At 45.3% G+C, this 21,657-nt stretch overlaps 1 protein-coding gene across 10 annotated transcripts in view; it reads left to right on the top strand.

Annotated features, from left to right (window-relative positions):
* Positions 1 to 17,934, top strand: part of ppip5k1a (diphosphoinositol pentakisphosphate kinase 1a) — a 30,698-nt gene extending 12,764 nt beyond the window's left edge. For 2 of the 10 annotated variants that reach the window (XM_085350244.1, XM_085350249.1), the window contains 17 exons: positions 21 to 142; positions 300 to 482; positions 1,514 to 1,655; positions 1,774 to 1,997; positions 2,499 to 2,626; positions 2,717 to 2,831; positions 3,535 to 3,642; positions 4,261 to 4,389; positions 4,477 to 4,617; positions 4,907 to 5,000; positions 6,723 to 6,848; positions 8,788 to 8,850; positions 12,484 to 12,543; positions 13,172 to 13,351; positions 14,698 to 14,835; positions 14,937 to 15,050; positions 16,093 to 17,934. In XM_085350244.1, the coding sequence (XP_085206370.1) occupies positions 21 to 142; positions 300 to 482; positions 1,514 to 1,655; positions 1,774 to 1,997; positions 2,499 to 2,626; positions 2,717 to 2,831; positions 3,535 to 3,642; positions 4,261 to 4,389; positions 4,477 to 4,617; positions 4,907 to 5,000; positions 6,723 to 6,848; positions 8,788 to 8,850; positions 12,484 to 12,543; positions 13,172 to 13,351; positions 14,698 to 14,835; positions 14,937 to 15,050; positions 16,093 to 16,715 (2,690 nt within the window). In that variant the 3' untranslated portion in view covers positions 16,716 to 17,934. The other 8 variants (XM_085350254.1, XM_085350259.1, XM_085350265.1 and 5 more) reach the window with 8 other exon arrangements.
* Positions 17,935 to 21,657: the final 3,723 nt, after the last annotated feature.

Raw genomic sequence — 21,657 nt, 5'->3', positions numbered from 1 at the left:
ATGCATACTGTGTTTTGTAGGAGACTATGCTGGATTTCCAGGCTGCGGGTTACTGCGCCTACACAGCACCTACAGACACGACCTGAAGATTTATGCGTCTGATGAAGGCAGGGTGCAGATGACAGCTGCTGCTTTTGCAAAGGTACGCAGCATCCTGCTGTTCTAAGAGCTTCAGTCAGCACAGAAGTGTAATAACAGAAACAGGAAGGCTGAGGTCTTTGAGCTTTGGTACAAGCCACGGCACACACCCTCCAAATACTGGACGTGCAGTAACTAGTGAAATGTGTCTGTGTGGGCAGGGTTTGCTGGCCCTGGAGGGCGAGCTGACTCCCATCCTGGTTCAGATGGTGAAGAGCGCCAACATGAACGGGTTGCTGGACAACGACAGCGACTCGCTGAGCAGCTGCCAACACCGTGTCAAAGCTCGGCTCCATGAAATCCTGCAGAAGGACCGAGACTTCACCGACGAGGACTACGACAGGGTGACTAACCAGCTGTGTTTAGCGCTGACGTGCCAGAGCAGTTTGTGTGGTTATATTGGAGAGCATGTGTGGTAGTAGGGCTGCACAAATAATCCGAATCTTAATGGCAAAGTGAAAGCAAGTTGAGTATTCTGTAAGCCTGATGGTGTGGCTGAGTGGGTGAGTCTCTGCGCTGCAGTGATGATGGGAGAAACAAGAGTCTGACGTCTGGGACAAACAGGAGGTGAAGAGCTTGGTTCTACGAGCGGATCATCAGCTGCTGTCTGGAAATGTCTGGATTTAGGGCAGGTGATGTTAAGTAGGAACAAATCATATGCAAAGAGCTCTGCAGAGGTGTGCCTGCACCACAAAGCAGCACATCGACCTTATTCAGCAGCCTGACAGCACAGCGGAGACTACAGCGTGATGAACGTGCATGCAGGCCGGGAGGTGCAGTGGTGATAATGTGAATCGTCCGAGTCAGATCTCCATAACTGCGAGCCCGTACAGCACGTCAGCATATCTGTAAACGTCACAAAGCCACACTGCGTTTGGCCAAAGACGTGCAGTAACCAGTGTGAGAACAAAGGTTTCAGGATGTTTTTTAAGATAATGTTTTTTAAGCAATTCTCTGAGTTTAGGTGATTAATGACGTTTATACATTAGCAGGGATGTCACACAGCATGTGTGTGCGAGTCCAATACAAGTATTTGTGTCACTAATACCAATGAATTCGTACGATCTCAGTATTGATCAAACTAACAGTGATAATCAGTCAATACAACATATTTTTACTGGGTAAACAACATTTCTGACATGTTTCCTCAGTGTTTGTGGCAGTGACACAGGGTGTACCTCCCTGTGTGTCACCACATGCATCGTGTTCCTTGAACTAAATATTTCAGTATTAATCGTTCATTTTTCATGTCACTTCTTTTTGTGTGGTTGGAAGTTTGGCTCTTTTAAGCCTTTTGTAAAGTGAAAGTAGTCGTTCGGTTGAGTGAGCATCTTTTTAATAAAAGCTTTTGCTTTTCTCCATGTGGCTCTTACAGCTAGCACCAACCTGTAGCGCCTCTTTGGTGAATTCAATGAAGATTGTTAAGAACCCAGTGGCCACATGTGACCAGGTTTACGCCCTCATTCAGAGCCTCACCTCCCAGATCCGCAAAAGGATGGAAGACCCCAAGTCTGCAGGTGAGCTCAGGCCTCAGCGCGTTTTCTGAAGCTCAAATAAAAACCCAACATTTTGCTTTTGGAGCTCAGAGTCCCTGAAAGGTGCAGCGAAAAGCTGAAAACATCTGTTGCTCACCAGACCTGCAGCTGTACCACAGCGAGACGCTGGAGCTGATGTTGCAGCGCTGGTCCAAGCTAGAGAGAGACTTCCGCATGAAGAACGGCCGCTACGACATCAGTAAAATCCCCGACATTTACGACTGCGTCAAGTACGACGTCATCCACAACGCCACCCTCGGCCTCGAGGACACCCTGGAACTGTTCAGACTGTCTCGAGCTCTGGCTGACATCGTCATCCCACAGGTGAGGGGGCGGGGGGTACAATAAGGATGGTTCAGAGTGACAGATCCATGCATGAGTCTTTATATGACTGATGTGCCAATAAACACATGAAACAAGCAGCTCCTCCAGGTGCAAGGAAAAGATGACATGCTGCTGAGGCTAAAGGTTTTATGTGACAGCAGAATCCTTTGTGCTGCACTTTACAGCTGTGGACTCCACACCGGATGTTGACTTTATTTAAAAACACTCAGTGTATATTGAGTGCTATTGTACACCTATATACAGGCCCACATATGTCAAATATGATTGATGATGGTAGTGCTGTGATGTGCTGTATAGCTGCTAAAACCAGTGAAGCTAAAGGAAAGTTTTGTCTGTGCACAGCTGATATTTTCACTGTAACAAAGTGTAAAACTTTCTTAGGCACCTGAAAATCACACAGTTTAATTACTCTGATATACTCTGAGTATATATTAAAGTCGTGTAGTATTTTAAGCTCATTTGTCTGTTGTTTTTTTGCAGGAATATGGCATAAACAGAGTGGAGAAACTGGACATAGCATACGCCTACTGCCTCCCACTGGTCAGAAAGATCCAGCTGGACCTGCAGAGGACTCACGAGGACGAGTCTGTCAACAAGCTGCACCCTCTGTGGGTCTAAGATTAGGAGTTGCGTGACTTAAATAGCGTTCCGACCGACCGGAGAATATTTTGAACTTGACCTCGGTTGTACGTTTGCAGGTACTCTCGAGGAGTGATGTCTCCTGGACGCCACGTCAGGACCCGTCTGTATTTCACCAGTGAGAGTCACGTCCACTCCCTGCTCAGCATTTTCCGCTACGGGGGCTTGCTTGATGTAAGCAAATGTCGATCTGGCTGAGCTTTGAATGTTTTCAGAGGAGGCACAAAGTCTGTATATGATAGGTTTGTAGCTTGAACCCATCCGCTGGAACGTTGAAGACAATATAATTACACTGCTAAGCAAGACACAAATAGGCAAAGTTCTTCATGTTACTCGTGCACGGGAGAGACCGGACAGAGCGCCGTCCCTTCGCTTGACCCCAGTTGCTCTCGTCCGTCCTCCCGTAACACTGTCCTTTTATTGAGGTTACATGAATATGCATAGGTTCATTAACATACGACGTCTACATACAAACAAAGAGTACCTTGCCTGTGTGTGTGTGTGTGTGTGTGTTGCTGATCAAAGGGTCAAACATCCTTGGTCAGGAAGAGGGTAGACTAGACCCCCCCCCGGTGAGGAAGTCCAGCAGTTCATCTAAACAGAAAAGCACTTAGACTAGAACAGACGTAGCTACGTTAATCCTACCATAAAACAATTAAGACAAGGTACGAACTTTCCCATGCTCCCAGGATATAGGTGTGCATTCTAGTGTGGAATACACACCAAGCCTCTGTAGCCTGTTAAAGATCACACAACTTATCACTACACAATTGATTATACACCTCTAAGCATCTATGGTTAAATATTTCTAAGCATAAATAACAATCAACAATACAAACTCTAACAGTATACGTTTGTGTGTGTGTGTGTGCAACAGGAGGAGAAGGACCAGCAGTGGAAGCGTGCCATGGATTACCTCAGTGCTGTCTCCGAGCTCAACTACATGACTCAGATTGTCATCATGCTGTACGAGGACAACAATAAGGTGTTTTTCTTTCCTTCTGATGTTCTGTTTGTGGTAGACGTGCAGTCACATGGTTCCATTTGTGACATGCTAGCTTTATAGCGTTTCTTCTTTTTATTTGAATAAATTCGATACACAGCTGTTTCAGGAGTGCAGCCATCTTTATCTTCTCCTAATTGAACACCAGCGATTAGTCAGACCCCCCAGCCATGCTTCAGCTGATACCTGGTAGCTAGCAGAGCGGTGTGCAGGGCAAATCAGAAACCTCAAAATGTTAGAATATTTTTATGATCGGTCTAAAAACAACAAGCAGCTGAAGGTGTGTCCCTGCAGTCGGCTTGAGGTGAAGCTCAGGCTGCTTTGACAGCGACCTGTTTGTGGTTTGGGTGTTTCATGATGATGATCATCTGTAAAACCGTCAGGTCAGCAGCCTTTGCCATAAATGTGGTTAAACATACCATGGATCTCTGTGTACTGACCTACATAGAGATCCATGGTATTTATACAGTTTATACTGAATTTGAGATCCCAGGTTTCAATTGTAAGCCAAAGTCATAACACCCCCCAAAAATCGATAATTTTTTATATTAAAGGCTCACCAATTAGAAATTTCTAATAACCGATTTTATCTTGCTACAGGACATCTCCTCTGAGGAGCGCTTCCATGTGGAGCTTCACTTCAGCCCCGGGGTGAAAGGTGTTGAAGAGGAGGAGAACGCTCCCACCGGCTTTGGCTTCAGGCCCGCCTCTGCAGAGGTAGCACGGCAGGTGGGATTGCAAAGAGTCTTCCTCGTTGCTCTTCTGCAGGTGGCAGTGTTTGCCGTCAGGTTTATACCGTATGTCTGCTCAATCCAGAACGGGCAAAAACAACCCGACCCCAGCAGCCTGGAGGACCTGTCACGGGATGAAACCGACCGTGCTGTGCCGCTGTCTGAGCCAATCACCATTCAGAGGAAGTCCCCACTTATTCGCAACCATAAGACCGGATCCATGGAGGTGAGACTGGCACTGAATGCAGAAAGAAGCAGACCCAGAATAGGAGTTTTAAAATTGTTTCAACAGCTCTTCACTGTAGACACTATAAACAGTGTAACTGAACTCTGTCTGTTAGCTTCTGCAGAGAAGAATCGTTCACGTTTTCCTGTGTTTTATCCACAGAAGACTTGGTTCCTGTGGTTTTAGCCTCTGGTCTTATCTACGGCTGTATTTCACTAAATAAAGTAGTGGTGGCTGATACGTGATGTAAAACATGCTTGTGGTATGTGTGGCGTGTTCTTTCCACCAGGTCCTGTCGGAAACATCGTCCTCCAAAGTCGGCAGTTACCGCCTTTTCTCGTTCTGCTCTCGTCAGTCCCCGGAGATGAAACAAAGTGGATTAGGTAGGTATTGTAATGCTCTGTTGCTGCGGCAACCGTATGACACGACTGAGTGGGAGGCTCGGGTGCAGCTACGAGAGTTTTTATCTCGGGAAGACATTTTTATTAATGGAAATGACACAGAATGAGGGCGGTGCTCATTGCTCTGAGACATGCACACAAGCTTTTTTCGAGCTGAGCATTTTGCAGGTTTGTGACTTCGTCAGCATTCAGAGGTAAAACATCCCTCTGTAGCAGGGCAGCCTAGTTTCCTGACATAAAATCAATTCTGCACAGATAAACGTGTCTGACACTGTTGCTAATTGCTGCTGACATGATTTCAAGAAATCAGAAAGGAAGTCATTTTGAGGTTGTTTCTGCTCCATTCATGCAAACTAAACATGATGAAAATGATTGGTCACCAGTGTCTGTGTGAATCTTGTATTCCGAGTTAAAGAGTGAACCTTTATGCAGGCCCATGAAGCCTCCGGGGCTTTCTCTGCCTCTGAGCAACTCCAGGGGTTGACTGTGATTGAGCTGTTGTAAAATCCACCTGAAATGTTTCCTCTCTGTCACTCTGTCTTTCAATGATGTGTGAATGACATCAGGCACAGTCTGAGCTAAAGTCTAAAACATCATGGATGATGCTGTTAATCCTTCTCAGTTAACTTCTACGCTGCGTCTGCACTGGAAGCAGTTTGGAGCGTTGTGGTGACCAGAGGCCACCGAAGGTGAAAGACACTCAGTGACTTCAACAGAATAACTGCTGGCAACATGAATCGAGCAGGACCGCAGAACATTTTCTCTCTTCCAGCAGAGCGATTGAAGTGGCCGCTAGCGTGAGGATACTGTCAACTGACAGATCTGGTAGTAAATACATTCGAGCGGGGATTTCAGACTCCTCCTACATTTCTGTCATTTCGTATAGAACTTGACTACATTTAAACTAAACATTTATTCCCCGAGTTATTTTAATGTAAGAAAAACAAGTGCAGTTTCATCAGCACAGTTTTTCTACATGATAAAGACATGCTGCTTCATGCTTAAATTATAAGAAATAAATGTGTAAACTTACAGTAATGTTCTGTTAGCTCGTTGTGCAGCCTGTCCTCAAGCTATAAAATGGACATTTTGGGGTTTTTTCCTGTGAAAATCATATATTTCTTAGACGGTTATTTTAATGTGTGAATGGCCATGGGGGAGGTGCTTATCATTAGGACAAGCTGTAAACGCATGAAAATACAGGTAAAAGTTTAAGCATTCTGTCCTCCTTCACATTGCCCACATTGGAGTCTTTCGCAAGCCAGTTCTGGCCCCCGGGCCTTGTGTTTGACACCCCATGCATTAGAGGGTTACCTAGGCAATCGGGGCTTAGTGTCTGCAGCCAGCCAAGCGTCAGCTTCAAAGCGAATTGTTTCCAGTGTGGACGCAGCTTAAACGCCTCTCCTCTTTCTGTACTCTTTGATGTTCTTATTGATGTTTAAAGCTTTCTGTATGAATTAAACATGTGAAGGGGACGAAGAATTCTAGCCTTAGCTACAAAGTTGCACTTAATACATTAAATGGGACCTTTAATGTGGCTTAGTTCTGCGACCCCTCGTGAGTGCACGGTCTCCCACGAGTCCTTCTTTCTGCTTGTCTCTTTCTTTTTCCTCTTTGTGTCTCTGAATCTGTCTCTTTCTGGTCAGTTGTTTGAGTAACAGCATGTGATGTAGTAGTGACTAACCCGGCCCGCCCCCCTCACAGGCTCTCAGTGCGCTGGGCTCTTCAGCACCACTGTCCTGGGTGGGTCCTCTAGCGCCCCCAACCTGCAGGACTACGCACGCGCGCACCGCAAAAAATTCTCCACCAGCAGTCTGTCCTACAAAGACGGTACGTGTTTGAGACCGCGCGCCTTCACAAACCTGCACAGGACAACAGCAAATCAGCACACACCTCCTCTGTGTCGTAATGTGTAAATTATATCTGTCTGACCTGCGATGACGCCTGAAAGCTGCACACGTGAACATGAAACATGTTTAAGCTGGAGTCATTACAGTAGTTAGATAATCAGTGGACTGGGACACATGCCCATACATGTATAGAATATTTTTTTTACATTTTAGTCATATTTCTGTTAACTCCATATTCATTCTAGTCACCATATCCACTGACTCTTTTGTTTCCTCCTTTACTGCTTTGAGTAAACTTGATGTGCTCCTTTTTAGGATTCCTGCCTCAGGCCAAACCAAAACTATTTAATATTTGCCAAACAGGAAATGCAGAAAGGTTTAGCCAGAATAGCACGGCTGCTTTGAAATGAGTTTTTCAGGATACACTTGAGAGAAGCGTGGCAGTAGATGTACTCTGAGTTTGTGGAGTCTCACACGTCTTTGTAGAATGTCAGTTAAAACCAATATCACTGCAACATGAGAGCTAATTTAGTTAATTAGTAGGTAGATAACCATTTACACTGCTCAAAAAACTTCTTTACATTGTGGAATTCAGCTTTTAGTGGACGATCGATTCAAAATCTCGCCAAAAATCTGAGTTAAACTTTGAAATCACAATCCAAATTGTGTCATAATGTGGTTAAATGGTGTGTATTGTCCTCGTGTCCCTGTATACACTCCCACTGACATCTGGGCAGCTCCCAATGAGCTGACAGATGTTCATATTACCTGGATCAGGGCGTCAGTGAGCTCCTGGACAGTCTTTGGTGGATTTGGATGCACCGATGCATAAGATCCCAGTCAGTGGCATCGATGCCTTCAGCTAAGAGCTGCCTGCCCACTCTGGTCACGTGTGGCAGGGCTTTGTCCTGCACCAGTAGGGACACAGGACAGTGCCTAAGGTCCGAAGCCAGGTTTGGTACCAGGATTTCATCCAGCCACCAGGTAGCAGTACTGACCAACCTGCAGGACCCTTTTTATTTTGGCTCTCTACCTTGCAATATAAAGCACCTTGGTCCTTTGTTCTGTAAGGTAGCACTTATATAGCGCCTTAGCACGATATAAATGGAATAAAGTAATACGCGTCCCCATCACTCTCCCAGTGCCTGACTGGTCATGGCAGACGACCTGTTTCACGTTTTTACATCCCAACGTGTTTTTTAGTTTCCTAGTCTATCATTATGTTTTTGTTTAGCTGCTGAAGCAACAGAAACATCATCACCGAGCAGCTAACTGCCCCTCTTCCAAAGTAAGAATCTCAGTGCTGTATGTCAAGGGTTGTCATGTTGTCCACCAGGTGGCAGTGCGGTATCATAAAGCATCCACCCTCCTGGCTGTCTCACAGTTTGCTCTTTTGTCATCCATCTTGTTCCACCTCATATTCAAGACTGCAGGTTCCCTTCTGTTTTCAGCCAGTGGACGCTCGCGTGTCAGAGTAGTCGGGGTCATATTTATATTTATTTTCTATGCTGAAGCATCGTAATGCGGGTCATTTTTAAATTGTTGCACACAACCCAGTCAGACTGCACCTGTCACAGTTAAACTTGGAGGCAATGAAAGCAGCATTTAGTCGTGAGTATCGGGCTCGTGAATCCTCATGTTTTTAAGTTAAATTCATGTCATTTCACTTTATTAGAAGATGCTGTGCCAGTGTTTCGACCCACAGCCATCTTCAGCCATCTTTAACCATCCTGTTTGAACAGCACCTTCAGTCAGGGCCGCTTCACAGACTGATTCCTAAACCACACATTTGTAGTTGATGACTCTTCTTCTGCACTGCGTCCGCCTTAGACAAGAACAAGAAATGATCAAACCTAATCTACACTTTACTGTGGCTCATAGTAACACTAGTGATTTTTTTTTTTTTTTTATTTCCTCAGAGTTGTTGTCTATGCCGGCAGTAAAACGATTTTCTGTGTCGTTTGCAAAGCATCCGACTAATGGTACGTCTGCTTCTTTCAAGTATTTTTCCACTTCACCTACCTTTGTCTTGCATGTCTTCAAACTTTTATAATTTTTTTTTTTTTACCTTGGATTTTTTAAATTTATTTTGTTTTTTCCACATGGCCCTCCAACATTCCAGGTTTCCATTATCTTTTTATTTCTAATTATTTTAATTATATTTTTGTTTACCCATACACTTTGGACTTTTCTAACACTACCTGACATTCTCTCTCTAACCAGGGTTCCCACTAGTTTGTAAAATATAGTAAAGTAAATCCAGAGACAGGGAATGTCAGAGAATCATACAAAGACCTCACACACATGTGGGAAAAACCAAATAGGGACTGAAAAATAAAACATCTTGTTATTGCTGCTGGTCTGCTTTTCAAACTACCAAGTAGAGGAGGGATGTCCAGGAGAAGGGGAGTAAACTGTGCAGCACAGTTTGCCTTCTGTTTGAACAGCACATATCAGTTTATATAGGTCCCCAGCAGTGCTGATGTAGTTTGGTCCTAACCAGGAGACTCACAGGTTTGAGATCGCTGGGCCAGGTGAAACAAAAACGTCTGAATGACAACAGTCACAAATAATTTTTTTTAATTTTTTCATCAACCCTGCCTTATCAGAGGGCTGTTTTATTTATTGTTGGATTACAAAAAGTTTTGAGGACTTGCAACAGACAAAGAAGGCTCAGAAATGAAGCAGAATCTTTTACTGTAGGTCAAAAAGCCACAATTGCAATTTCTGTTCAGCTAATTAAGAACCAGTCAGATGTTTACCAGCCAAAGTCTCACGACTCCCTGTGAGGGTCTGTCTGTAGCAGACGACAGAAGATAGATCCGCGTCACCTTCAGGTGCCGGAGCTGCGGGAGTCAGGAAATAGGATCCATCTGACAAAGCTCCAAGATTCTTTTCCTCATTCCTCATCTCGATCGCATGCTCTTTCTCTCTGTCGTCATGTTCAGTGTAGCACTCGTTAGGAAGATTTTGATTGGTCACACATGTTGCCAACTCTGGATTATGTCATTTCATCCGTCTGTCAGCTCAACTTCACGTGGAACAGGTTTGTTAAATTAGAAGACAGCGTGTAGCAGTGATACTGTTAAAACAGTAAGAACACAAATCATGTTTTAAACTTCTCACGTCTTTTATTTTGGGCCTGTTGTCATTTAATATCTTACTAAATTAACCCAGTTCAGTGTTTAAGTTCTTGGATTTATTCATTTTTCATGTTTCATCTTATTTTTTTACAAAGTTGGAAGAACGATGTAGAAGTCGAGCTGAAGTCGGCGTGCGTTCCACCGTTTATTTGCTCATGCAGAGCCTACGATTTTCAACTTAAGCAAACATGCTGCTGTTCAGTCCTCCAACATCGTTGTGCACCACCTTCTTCTTCTTCTTCATTTCGGTTGCGTGGCTCAAAACATTGAATTTACCTGAATAGTAAAATAATACCATTTTCCGTGAGAGGCTGCTCCGGCTTCATTGACTCTCTGAAACAATCTCTCTGCCTCCTCAGATTTGGTCCCAAATAAACTGCCCCACTGACATCAGGAAATATGCATGAAGGCAGTTTCAACTCCTGGATCAAACCATTAAATTCTCCTTGCTGCTGCTTTCTCTTGAGAACTGGATGAACCCAGAATTGTGCATATTTAGAGAATTTCCTGTTGCTTATTTGCAGCACGCTTGGTGTTTCATGGCCTTTACACAGAAAAGAACAGTTCCCAGTCTCGTCCTCACAGTGAGGAATACACCATATAGTCTTTTATTTATGTTTTAAGGTTATTGAATGGAAATGTGTTTGTATATTATGAATACATCTTCCAACAAATGAATGCATTCTCGTTAACTTGGAATTTATCCATTCATCCAAAACACTTAGGAGTGGGCACCAGTTTGCCAAAGCCGTCACATTTCCTCGCCATCTTGAACACAGTAGCAGATATGGACAAGTCCACATACGTAGTATGCCAGCTTAGTTATTGCCAATATTGCTACTTAAAGTCAGCAAATTGGACATGTGGGAGGGAGAAAGCTGCAAAAGCTGGTAGTAAGCTAACATGGTGCCAGCTAACGTTGGGCTAGAGTGTCCTAAACATCACACTTTGATACACAGAGTTTATTTACTAAGTGTAAAAGTCCAACAATGTTAGTGAAACTGTCTTTGAAAAGGATCTAATGCCTGTAATAACAGCTAACAGAGGCTAACAGACTCACACACTGGCAAAAAGCCTTACCGCTTACTCAGCGACAAGCTCAGGATGTTCTCAACAAAACGCCTCAGCGTCGCTGTCATTGGACAGAAATGAGCTTTGCTGACTCGTCTTCTCATTTTGGACTCCATGTCTCAGAGTAAACAGACGCTCAGCTTGAATTAAAGGGGCCAAGAAGACACAATTCAGTTGACTGCAGTCTGCTGACATCTAGCCAATGTATCTGCATAATGAAGAGCACTTGCTAGCTGTGAATACACCAGACTCTATAATCTAGCATCAGTGCAATCAGACATCAAGAAGGCATTATTAGAGGGAGCTTTTGGTTAAAGTTCAGCGCCTCTATAGGATCATTCCTAAAGAGAACATGAAAGCAACTTCTGACTGGTAAACATCTGTCAAATCTGTGTTAACACTGTAACATGGTGCTGAGGTACATTACATTCTCTAGCATTAATCAGCTGTTAAAAAGAAAAAGCTGCAGTTCACTAAATGATCTTCCCACCTTCTCAGTTTCCTCAGTTAGAAAGCAGCAGAAGATTGTAAAGAGCTCAGGGTGGGAACCCTGTTTAACATCCCACATACAGTCTGCAGATTGATCACCATTACCCCAATAATTCAGTTATTGCCTTTTTTTTTTTAATCCCCCCCCCTCCCCCCCCCCCCCCCCCCCCCCCCCCCCAGTCAATAGGTGTGTGTGCGTGCGTGCGCGTGTGTGTGTGTGTGTGTGTGCATGCGTACACGTAACATATACACCTGTGGTCCTTATCATAGAGGTTGTCAGCTGAGCTCATTGTTCAAACAATAATCAGTGTTTAACCCGTCCCTTCTTTCCTCTGAGCTCTGCCTCGGTGATTTTAAACCTGCGACTTTTCCTCCTGGTTTGCTCGTCCAGTCACAGCCGATCAAACCAGGATAAGCTCCTACTGGCAAACTGGGAAAGGCTTAAGGCTTGGCTCATCCCATCTCCTTTGTCTGTTGGGTTTTCCCTTTTAAATTCATTAGCACACAGATGATACCATTGCTCACAAAACCTGAAACTTTCTTTTCCACTGCTTTGTGACGGGTGTTGAGTCAGGGGAGCTGTAGTCACCCTAGCACCTCATGCTCTGGGCCGCATGCTGGTGTGCTCGGCTGGCTTTTCTGTCCTCCAAGGAACTGGTTTAAATGGGTTTAATAGACCTGTAGTTGGGATTTATATGGATTTCTCATCTGGGTTGAGCGGTTTCTTTCGTCTTGCTTGTGTAACTAGTGCGATGGCTGAAGGAGTTGTTGCTTTGGTGGCAGGTTTCTGTGAACATCACACACGAAGACTCTATTTAAACGTTTAAAATCGCCCACTTTCTTGCAGACACTGACAAACCCTGAATTAGTTTCTCCTGGTGTTGTTCACATACAGTATGTCATTCACCACAGGAACACAAGATGACACCTCCACCGTTGCAGTGGCCCCATCACGCTGGTGCACTGCGGCAGGTACGAGCACCCCGCACTCCCCCCGCCCCGCGTTGGCGTTTTTGTGTTGCAGAGTAACCGAGCGGCGTGGCCGGGTGGCCCTGCTGCAGACAGTAGACGTAGCATTTAACAGCTCCTGGCGTCTTTCTTTGGAGAGGTGGTGTCAGATTTGGGCTCTGCGCTTCCTGTTAACGTCCTGCGTCACTCTTGCTCCTTCGCGGGTTCTCATGGTTCCTGTTACCACAGCTGTTTTAATGTTGAGACGCCGCAAAGGAGCAACATGTGTGTTTGTGTGTTATTGCTTTGTTTTTCCTTTTTTTCCTTTTTTCTCTTGCTTTAAGCTTTACTAAAACGCTTGACGATCTGCCGCTTTTTCTTTTTCCCGACCTTTGGCTGTGTGGCAGCCAGGAGACACTGCTGGCTGCTGCTTGTCATTTTAGAGTTTCCCCTCATGCACACATCTTTCCTCTGTTCCACCCGCCTCCCGCCGAGCTCTTATTTCTCCTCTCATCTGTGTCGTACTTCAGTGCTTCTCTCTCCCCCCTTCCTTGCTTAAAACCTCTCGTTTCATGTCTTTTGTACTGCTCCCACCCCCCTCCCCTCTCCGACCACTGCTCTGTCCTTTCTCGCTCTCCCTCTTCTTCTTTAGAGCCCCTGGAGGAGCACCACGTGGCCCAGTTGTTGAGGCGTTTCTCCACCGACCTCAGCCTGGTCCGCCACCTCTCTCTGGACCAGGCACTGGCCCACCACCTCCACCAGTGCTCCTACCACCTCCGCCTCTTCCGAAACTGGCTCATCTCCGGCCACGATCCCCTAGAGTACCTCCACGGTCAGCCCCTGGCCCCGCCCTCCATACCCCAGCCTCATGCTCTGTTACAGCCACAGCTCGCGGTTTAGTTGGGACTGTGCTTGTTCTGTGGTTGACTCTCATGCTTTGCCTCTTGATGTTTCTGCATGCTTGCCTGTTTCTGTGGTTATGCAGATTGCAAGCTGGAGTCGTGTGAGCTGTCGGGGGTTTTGTGGGGGGCATCATTGTTTTGCAGCTACTGTCCTTCCTCTCTGAGGTGGTTGCTGCCTCTCAGGTTTTGATTGCCTTTTTCTTTAGAATAATATCACATTTTTTCCAATTTAGCTGAAACTACAAGTTAAAAGTAAGGTTTCACCTAACAGCCCTAAATAATCTCTCGTGTATGTTAATAACAGTTAGCACTGCGATTGCCATATGCCAGCCTGCCCTCCTCTCAGTAAGTTGTGTAGTCTCAGTGTCAGCTCGTGGGCCTCTGGTCACTGTCCTCTCATTGGTCAGTCACCAGATTTACTCCAATAAGCAGCAACACTGTTAGACTTTCCCACAGGTGAGTTGACGGCGCAGGCCTGTGCAGCACCCTCTTTGTACTGCACTGTCTGTTCAGGTTTCCATGTGCCATCACAACACACGACCACCGCCACACGTGTGCGTTTGGGGTCAGCTGTTCGGGTTCGTGGGAATGCCAGACGCCCTTCCACCTGACCTTAACCAGCATGTGATTCCTGCTTGTTTGCTGTACATGTGGCGTACACTCACCACCCCCTCCCCCCAGCCTGTGCAGCTGAGCGCAGTACGAACACCCTCTGTGGAGGTTGTGGAAGGCCGAGGCAGGCTGCAGTTTGATGCTTTGTGATTGTGAACGGCTCTGGTGAATTGCGGCTTGGTTGTGAACTAACAGCGGATGAAGCGCCTTGGATGACGAGTCGGGGCTGAGCTGCGGTCTGGACGGCTTTGACTGCTAACGTGCTGCTGTCGCAGCTGTGTAACAGGACTGAGCAGAAGGGCTGACGTTCTGTATTTTTTGCGACCTGCTTGCTTTTGCAAATCCCGCGAGACGTCTGAGATACGTAGACTCTTTCTGTTTTTGATATGGTGTCATGTTGTCTTGGCGTCCAGCATGGTTTTTTGCAACTTGCCTGGGTCGAAATACCACGGAGGCTGGCGGGAGTCCACACGGGGTTAGAGCCTGTACTGAAGCAGGAGCAGGATTTCAGAGCACTTTTTTTTTTTTAGGTGTAGTGATGGGTGGCGTTGGGGGCAGTGGTGTTGGGTGTCAGCTGAAGTGGTTCTGCCTGCTCTTCTTCTGACTCCCTGGGCAGACTCAGGGCTGATGGGCCTGCTGGCTTCCTATCTCTCTTCTGCCGCAGGCTTTGAAGGATGCTCCATGGTGCCCTCCATCTATCCTCTGGAGACGCTGCACAACTCACTGTCTCTGAAACAGGTTAGCGAGTTCCTCACCAGCGTGTGCCAGAACGCGGGGGATCCACACACTAGGACCACCAGAGGTAAGACACACAAACCGACACACTCCTGTTTGTATTTATAGACATCGTAGCCACACCTGACTACGCTCAGCCTGACCTGCGATCCCTCCGTCTCTTTGTAGCTTTGTCAGCCATGTTTGGTGCACACAGCCAGCCGTCAGTAGACTCGTACATCCCTCAAAGGGTCCTCTCTTCCTCCATCTCGCTCAGATCTCGTTCTGACAGGCCTCCTTGGTGTGAGTATCGCAGCACATCCTCCATCTCTCAGGATCTGACATTTCTAGGTTTCTCTGATGTGTCACTTCCAGACGTTTGGGGATTATTTATGGAAGCCAAGTTGTCCCTTACAGCCTGTTTTAAACTAAGCTCACAGTTTATGTCTGTCTTTGTATTTATCTATTTTTGTGATAAATAAAGACTGCAGAACCCAGTGAACCGACCAGTGACCCACCCATGTGGGTTTTTCAGGGTCGATATACTTGGATTCAAATAAAACTTTAATCATTTGTGATGCATGTGAACAGCAAGGAGGAAATAGACTATTTAAAACTATAGAAATTGGTAGTATCAGTAGTAATGATATTTATATATTGAGCAATGAGTGTGACAGGAACAACAGATAAAAATTAGCATCCTTCTAAGTCTGCCCCTTTTACACGATGAACCTAAGTGTTCATGTTGCGTCTAATTTTCTTGGTCTTCATAATATTTAACTGTTTCTTTGTTTTTTTACCACTTTCATGGCTTTATTAAAAAAACATATATTAAACGATTGTTATGACAATTGTGGTTTACCTGCAGTTGTTTTGGCTACTGGCTAACTTAGCCATTAGCGTAATTTTACCCTTTTGCTGTTTAATTTTATTTACACAACACCAACTCACAACAACAGTCGCCTCAAGGTGCTTTATACTGTAAGGTCGAGCCTACAATAATACATACAGAGAAAAACCCAACAATCATATGACCCCCTATGAGCAAGCAGTTTGGCGACAGTGGGAAGGAAAAACTCCCTTTTAACAGGAAGAAACCTCCGGCAGAACCAGGCTCAGGGAGGGGCGGGGCCATCTGCTGTGATTGGTTGGGGTGAGAGAAGGAAGACAGGATAAAGACATGCTGTGGAGGAGAGACAGAGATGTTAGCATAGCCTTAGCAACTGTAATCTGAAAACTGCTAAATACAAACCACAGCAGTCACCCAGGCTGATGAGGAGTGATCCCTAGAACCAGTGTGCACAGGCTTCCTCTGCAGATCAGACCTTCTTTTCTGTCCCTGCAGACAGCAGCGGTCCATCCAGTACCGTATCCAGCGCTGGGCCCTCCTCTCCCACCACGGCTGACACCTCCCCGAGGTTCAGCTTCAGCGATAAGATCTCCCTCACTCCTCAGAGCAGCGAGGAAACCCACTCATCTCAAAACCTTTCTGCTCAGCTGGCACCTGCGGTTGCGTCACCAGCCCACGAATCAACCGACTCTGCTGTTCCAAACCTCGCCGAAGTCCCTTTGACTCCAAATAACTCACCAGAAGATGATCCGGAGCCGTGTGCAGTCACCGACCAGAAGCCCGACAACCCTGCGCCACCGCTGGAGGTGGAAGAGGGGCCTTCGTTAGCTGCCGATCCCTCGGATCCCAGCCTCAGACCTCCATGCTCGGCTTTAGCTGAACTCTCTCTGGGTCGGATGGAGGGTTACTGCCTCCCGGGCTCCCTGCCTGTGCTGCTGGAGCTCAGAGAGAGCAGCAGCGAGGCAGGCTCCAGCTCCCAGACACCCCAGTCCCCAGAGGGGCCTGACGAATTCTTTGACACCCATGAGTCCATGGAGTTGTGGATGGACAGTCCAGAAAGCCTCCCACATCAAGAGACGCCCCTGGAGGCTGGACGCACTAACATGGGCGAGCTGTAGAGCAACACTGGGGCAACTGCTGTGGTTCCAGCATTCATCATTAATATGAACAGCGTAGTATTGAACTGAGCTACAACTATCCAGGCCTTCCCTTTTCTCTCTTGTGACTCTGATGAGTGATCTCGGGCAGCTCTGTGTTGGAGAATCAGATGACAGTGCCGTACATGCTGTTCATCGCCTGCTCGGCCCTCTGGTTCAGTCCATCCACAGGTGAAGATGGGACAGCTTGGAGAAGGTCAAGCTAAATAGAAGAGCTTTTTGTTACTGTCACTTGTTCGCTGTTATAAATGCCTTTGTTTGAATGATTGTAGACACGGGGTCTTAAATGTGCTATTAGGCTAAAAGCTTGAGCTAAATGAGGCTGAAAAGCTGCAGAAAATTGTCCAAGATGATTTTCTTTTTTTTCTTGATTTATTGTGACCATAAAGTTACTGATTAACGGAGCTTTAAATTGTGTTACGTGTGCTGGATGTATATCTACTCTCACAGTACCAGCTTTCAGGGCATGTTGGTGTGGCTAATGATCGTTAGCGATCAGCGAGCTTTCTGTTTGTTCCTCAGTACAGGAACTAAAAGATCAAACGCAGACTCTGAAAAATACAATCAGCAAATCTTCTGCTTTTCGTCAATCTGCAGCGTCCCTCCGGTGCCGGGCGTCCGTGGCACTGCATGTTTGATTTTTAAAGAGGCTGAAGCTGAGTGGAAGTGTTCAGTCTCCGGGTCAAACCGTGTGTGCACTGCTTACTGCCAAAGTCCTCAAGCCTCATTACAAAGTTAATATAATCAGTAGGAAATGATAGAGGAAATATTTATTTTGAAACGGCATCTAAAAACAAAAGTCTGTATTTTTAATACCCACACATCGGATATGGAATTGTACCACAGCTACTGTGTATATTTGTGTTTTTGTAAAGTCACGACGTGATGCAGGAAGGATCCGAAAGCTAATCTTTTATGTCATCACTGAACAAACGGGAGGGGCATTTTACATTCTGTGTGCTTTTTAATGTGGCGACCAGTTATGTAGCAGCCGTGTGCGTGGAGGCAGGCGCACACGCTTGATTCAGGTAGTCGAGGATGCTGATGTGCAATTGCGTGTTCAATCAGTCCGGTTTCATGTTACATCACAAAGTACTGTGAGTACTGTGAAATCCATGACTGTGAGTTTGGGAAACTCTGACCTGTCTGTGTGTGCAGAATAAAAAACGTGACACCAGTGTGGCCCTGCTGTCTTCTTGAGCTCATGTTCTTTGTGCACGATGGGTTCATTTATGTCCTTCTGACTTACTTATAGCGTGCAGGTTCTATCCCTCAGATATAAGGACGTCATCTTTGCTTTCTGCAGCTTCCATTTCACTCCACACAGTCACATTGAAGCTGAAGTTGCATGTAGCCAAACTGTTGGGAGCAAAAGAGAATTAAATCTCCAAACTAACGACCACTCAGGAACGAGCTGTCCCAGCTTGGCAGTGGGGCGAGTGCCCCCAGAAGTTTATTCTCCATGGTCACTGATGCGTTCCCAGAACAATAATTGAAGCAACATGAAGCTGTCGGCGTATTGCAGAACAGAATGTGGTTGTGTGGATCATTCATGCAAATGGGGAACGAAGGCCGAATGCTCCAATCCAACAGAGGAGCTGCTGCACCATCAAAGATGGCGCTGGCACGGCTGGCAGCCTTAACCCAATTTCCCTCGGGATGAATGAAGTATGATCAATCAATCAAAAAAAAAAGACCGATGCTGGTTGTGGTAAAAAGGTGTAATAGTGTTAGTGTTAGTAAATGCCTGTTAATTTAAATTGACTTGAGACAACCGGGGTGGCTTCGGCCCCCCAGCGACTGTAAACTGGATACCTAAGAAGATGCTTTCAATCTACTGCCAAGCCGTTATTCAAGGTGTTCAAGTTGATGTCAGGACTTGCAGGTTGTTCCACTCTAAACACAATGTTGTTTTCTTTATTATTTTTTTCTCTATGCATGGAGCACGTTGTAAATTAAAAAAAAAAAAAAGTGGGGGAAGGTTCAGAGGCTCCAGCGCTCTCCAGGACTCTGAGTCTCTTCCTGAGAATAAATGAGCTCTGAAGTGTTCGCTAAGTAAATGTGTCAAAGGTAGATGTGTCCTGACACCTGGAGTTACCGTTCTCACAGTGTATGTTGTCACCGTGGAGGTCAGCGCTGTGAGTGATGAGCCGGAGAACAGAAGTGCAGAGGAACGTAGGCGATGGGGATATTTTATGAATGGAAAAATTTCATCTGCACCATTTCCAGGTGTTTGATGAACACACTCAGGTAAAGAGTAGCACGATTCTCTCTTAAATGTTTTCAAAAACTTCTTCTCTTTTCAGGAATACAAAGACCTCTCAGTCACCAAGTTCTGTTAATGTCCAGGGTTGCGATGTTCAGGTGATGTGTTAGAAAGTCCATGAAGTGAGGTGTATTTAAAGTCATTGTTGCGTTGCTGCCATTGTCTTTAGATTTTTCCTTTGGATTTCTGTTGAGAGTATTTTCAGCCCAATGAGTTTGGATAGAAAAGCGTATGAACTTCTTTAAGTTGCTTGAAGATGTTTCACCTCTCATCCGAGAAAAAGCTTCAAGCAACTTAAAGAAGTCCAAGCTCCTTAGACTACGATGACCTGGATGACTGAGAACCTTCACTGACTGTAGAAAGATGTTTTCTGCTCTCATTGGTTCAGCCCATCGGTCTTTGGCAAGTTGTTGCACCTCCGTCCTGGAAAGGACCCGATATTTTTTGAACATTAGATTTTCCTGAAGTCCTATATTCTAGGACCTAGAATATAGTTCCTCATGTATCCGCCTGCCTGCCTGTAACTGTTGTGTCTATCTATCCTCTAGCAGAGCCAGGACCAGAGCTAAGTGACTATATTTGGATGAAGTTATTAGCTCGGCACCCCGTTCAGTCAAACCAAAGCATTAAAAAGGAAAATCACCCAGTGTAAACTTGAAGGAGTGCTTCTGTATCAGCTGTTTTATATACGTCAACTTATCTTCTGACATTCATCACCATGCAAGGCCTGAAACATTAGTGATTTATTTAAAACTGTAGTTTACTCTGTGCTGCTCGAGGTTGGCTCCAAACGTCAGTCTATGTTACAATGGTAGTTAAAGTCTTACAGCCCAGTACAGGAGCAGTTCAGGCTTTAATGATAATTACTGGTGTCCCCGTTGGAGTCTGCTGGGCTTCATCCACTACTTCAAGTCGTTAAACTGGACCTTTTTCGGGTTTTGGATTATCTGACTAATACTATGACCTGCTGTGTGCTACAGACTTTTGTGTGAGTATAATTTGTCTGTTACTTGGTATTAGCCTATATGTGTCTGCTGCACCTGTGCAGTTTAGTAATGCAGCTTTGCTAACTAGCATGCTAACTCCACACTTTCATTTGTAAGGTAACTTCTGCCTCCAAAAAAAAGATTTGGACAAAATCCTGAAGTTTCCAAAACAAATGGGAACATCATGCTGTCTGTGGATTCACTGACCTTTGACAGGTCAGATATGACGGTTTACAGTTAACAGGCTTAGAGTAACCAGCTAGGCACAAATCTGCTTCAGAGGAGTACATGGTTCTTTCCAGCTCCAAAGCAAAGGGAAACATCCACATCTATTGTTCCCTCTATTCTCCAACCTGATCCTGTGACCCAGCGAGTGATGTCATTGCTGCATCCATTCATCAGCTTCTCACAGCGAGGATTGTCCTCCAGCTTCCGGCTGCTCCTTCCCCTAGGATGGTACCATCTTCAGACTCCACGGTGTCTGGGAATCACTGCCGTATCTGTTTGCTTTGTTTTGGTTGATAAATGGCTCCTATCACCAGTGGAGGGCCTCGGCACTCCAATCCAGCATACTTTGTGGCTCTTAAACTTTTTTTTTTTTTTTTTTAAAGGGTTCATCAAGCAGAACGAAGCCCAGATTGTTCCAGTGTCTGGACCGCAGAGTGTCAAGATGAATCAACATAGCTAAATCCACACTAAGGCCACGAGGAAGGAAAAGTAGTCTATGAGTGGTTCATAAACTTAACCATTCATCACTTATAAAGGCATATAAAAGTGTAAAGCCTTAAACAAACTGACTCTATTTAATTAGAATATATTAGGATTTCTTTTAGCTTTTACAGTAACCAGTTTCCATGGCTCGCGGTTCTCACTGCTTTGCACCTGAGAGTTAGAAACCCTTTAACAGCACGTGGGGTGTATCATGTGGGGCATCACTGGATGAACCAAGGTTTTAATGGTTTGATTACGATGTGGTTGTTTCAGAAGCTGTGTCTGACATTAGTGGTGTTATCTGGTGGTTTCCACCCATTTTTACTGAGAGGGCAGCCAGAGCTGGTCCGCAAGCATGATTCAGACCGAAATAAAAGGTTTTGACAGGGCAGTCTGAAAGCTTTGTTCTCTGGTGATGAACTCTACTGATCCTCTGACCTTTTCTTATTGTGCCAAGATAACTAATTGTCAATACATTAATGTCTTCATAGAGGACGACTCCCAATTATTGAAAAACATCTCCCCATAAACAAGCTGGACTGTCATGATCCCCAGAGGATAAACCATGGTAACGTTTCTATCAACATTGTAGTTTTTTTGTTTCAACATCAGGCTCGTTCAACCTTTAAATACCAACACTGCCGAAGTTCAGAGAATCCAAAATATACTTAATAGAATTTTTACCCCTCTGCAGTAAGAGGCTGAAGAATGAAGTGAGGTTGGAGTTTCACCCCATCCATGTAACTCCTGAAACTCTTGAACGAGTTCAAATCTGTGACCTCAAGGTGAGAGGTCAAGTTTTCTAAAAGTCTTCAATTCAGTTTTAATTATATAGCTCCAAATGATAAAGAAAACCCCAACAATCATATCACCACTTATGAGCAAGACCTTTGGTGACAGTGGGAAGGATAAACTCTCTTTTAACAGGAAGAAACTTGCA

The sequence above is a fragment of the Diplotaxodon limnothrissa genome, linkage group LG1, assembly GCF_057381915.1.
Source record: "Diplotaxodon limnothrissa isolate DT_005_m linkage group LG1, D_limnothrissa_male_GT1.1, whole genome shotgun sequence".
Taxonomy (NCBI): domain Eukaryota; kingdom Metazoa; phylum Chordata; class Actinopteri; order Cichliformes; family Cichlidae; genus Diplotaxodon; species Diplotaxodon limnothrissa.
Note: the sequence above shows the minus strand (reverse complement) of the source record. Positions and strands in the feature narration are given on the sequence as shown.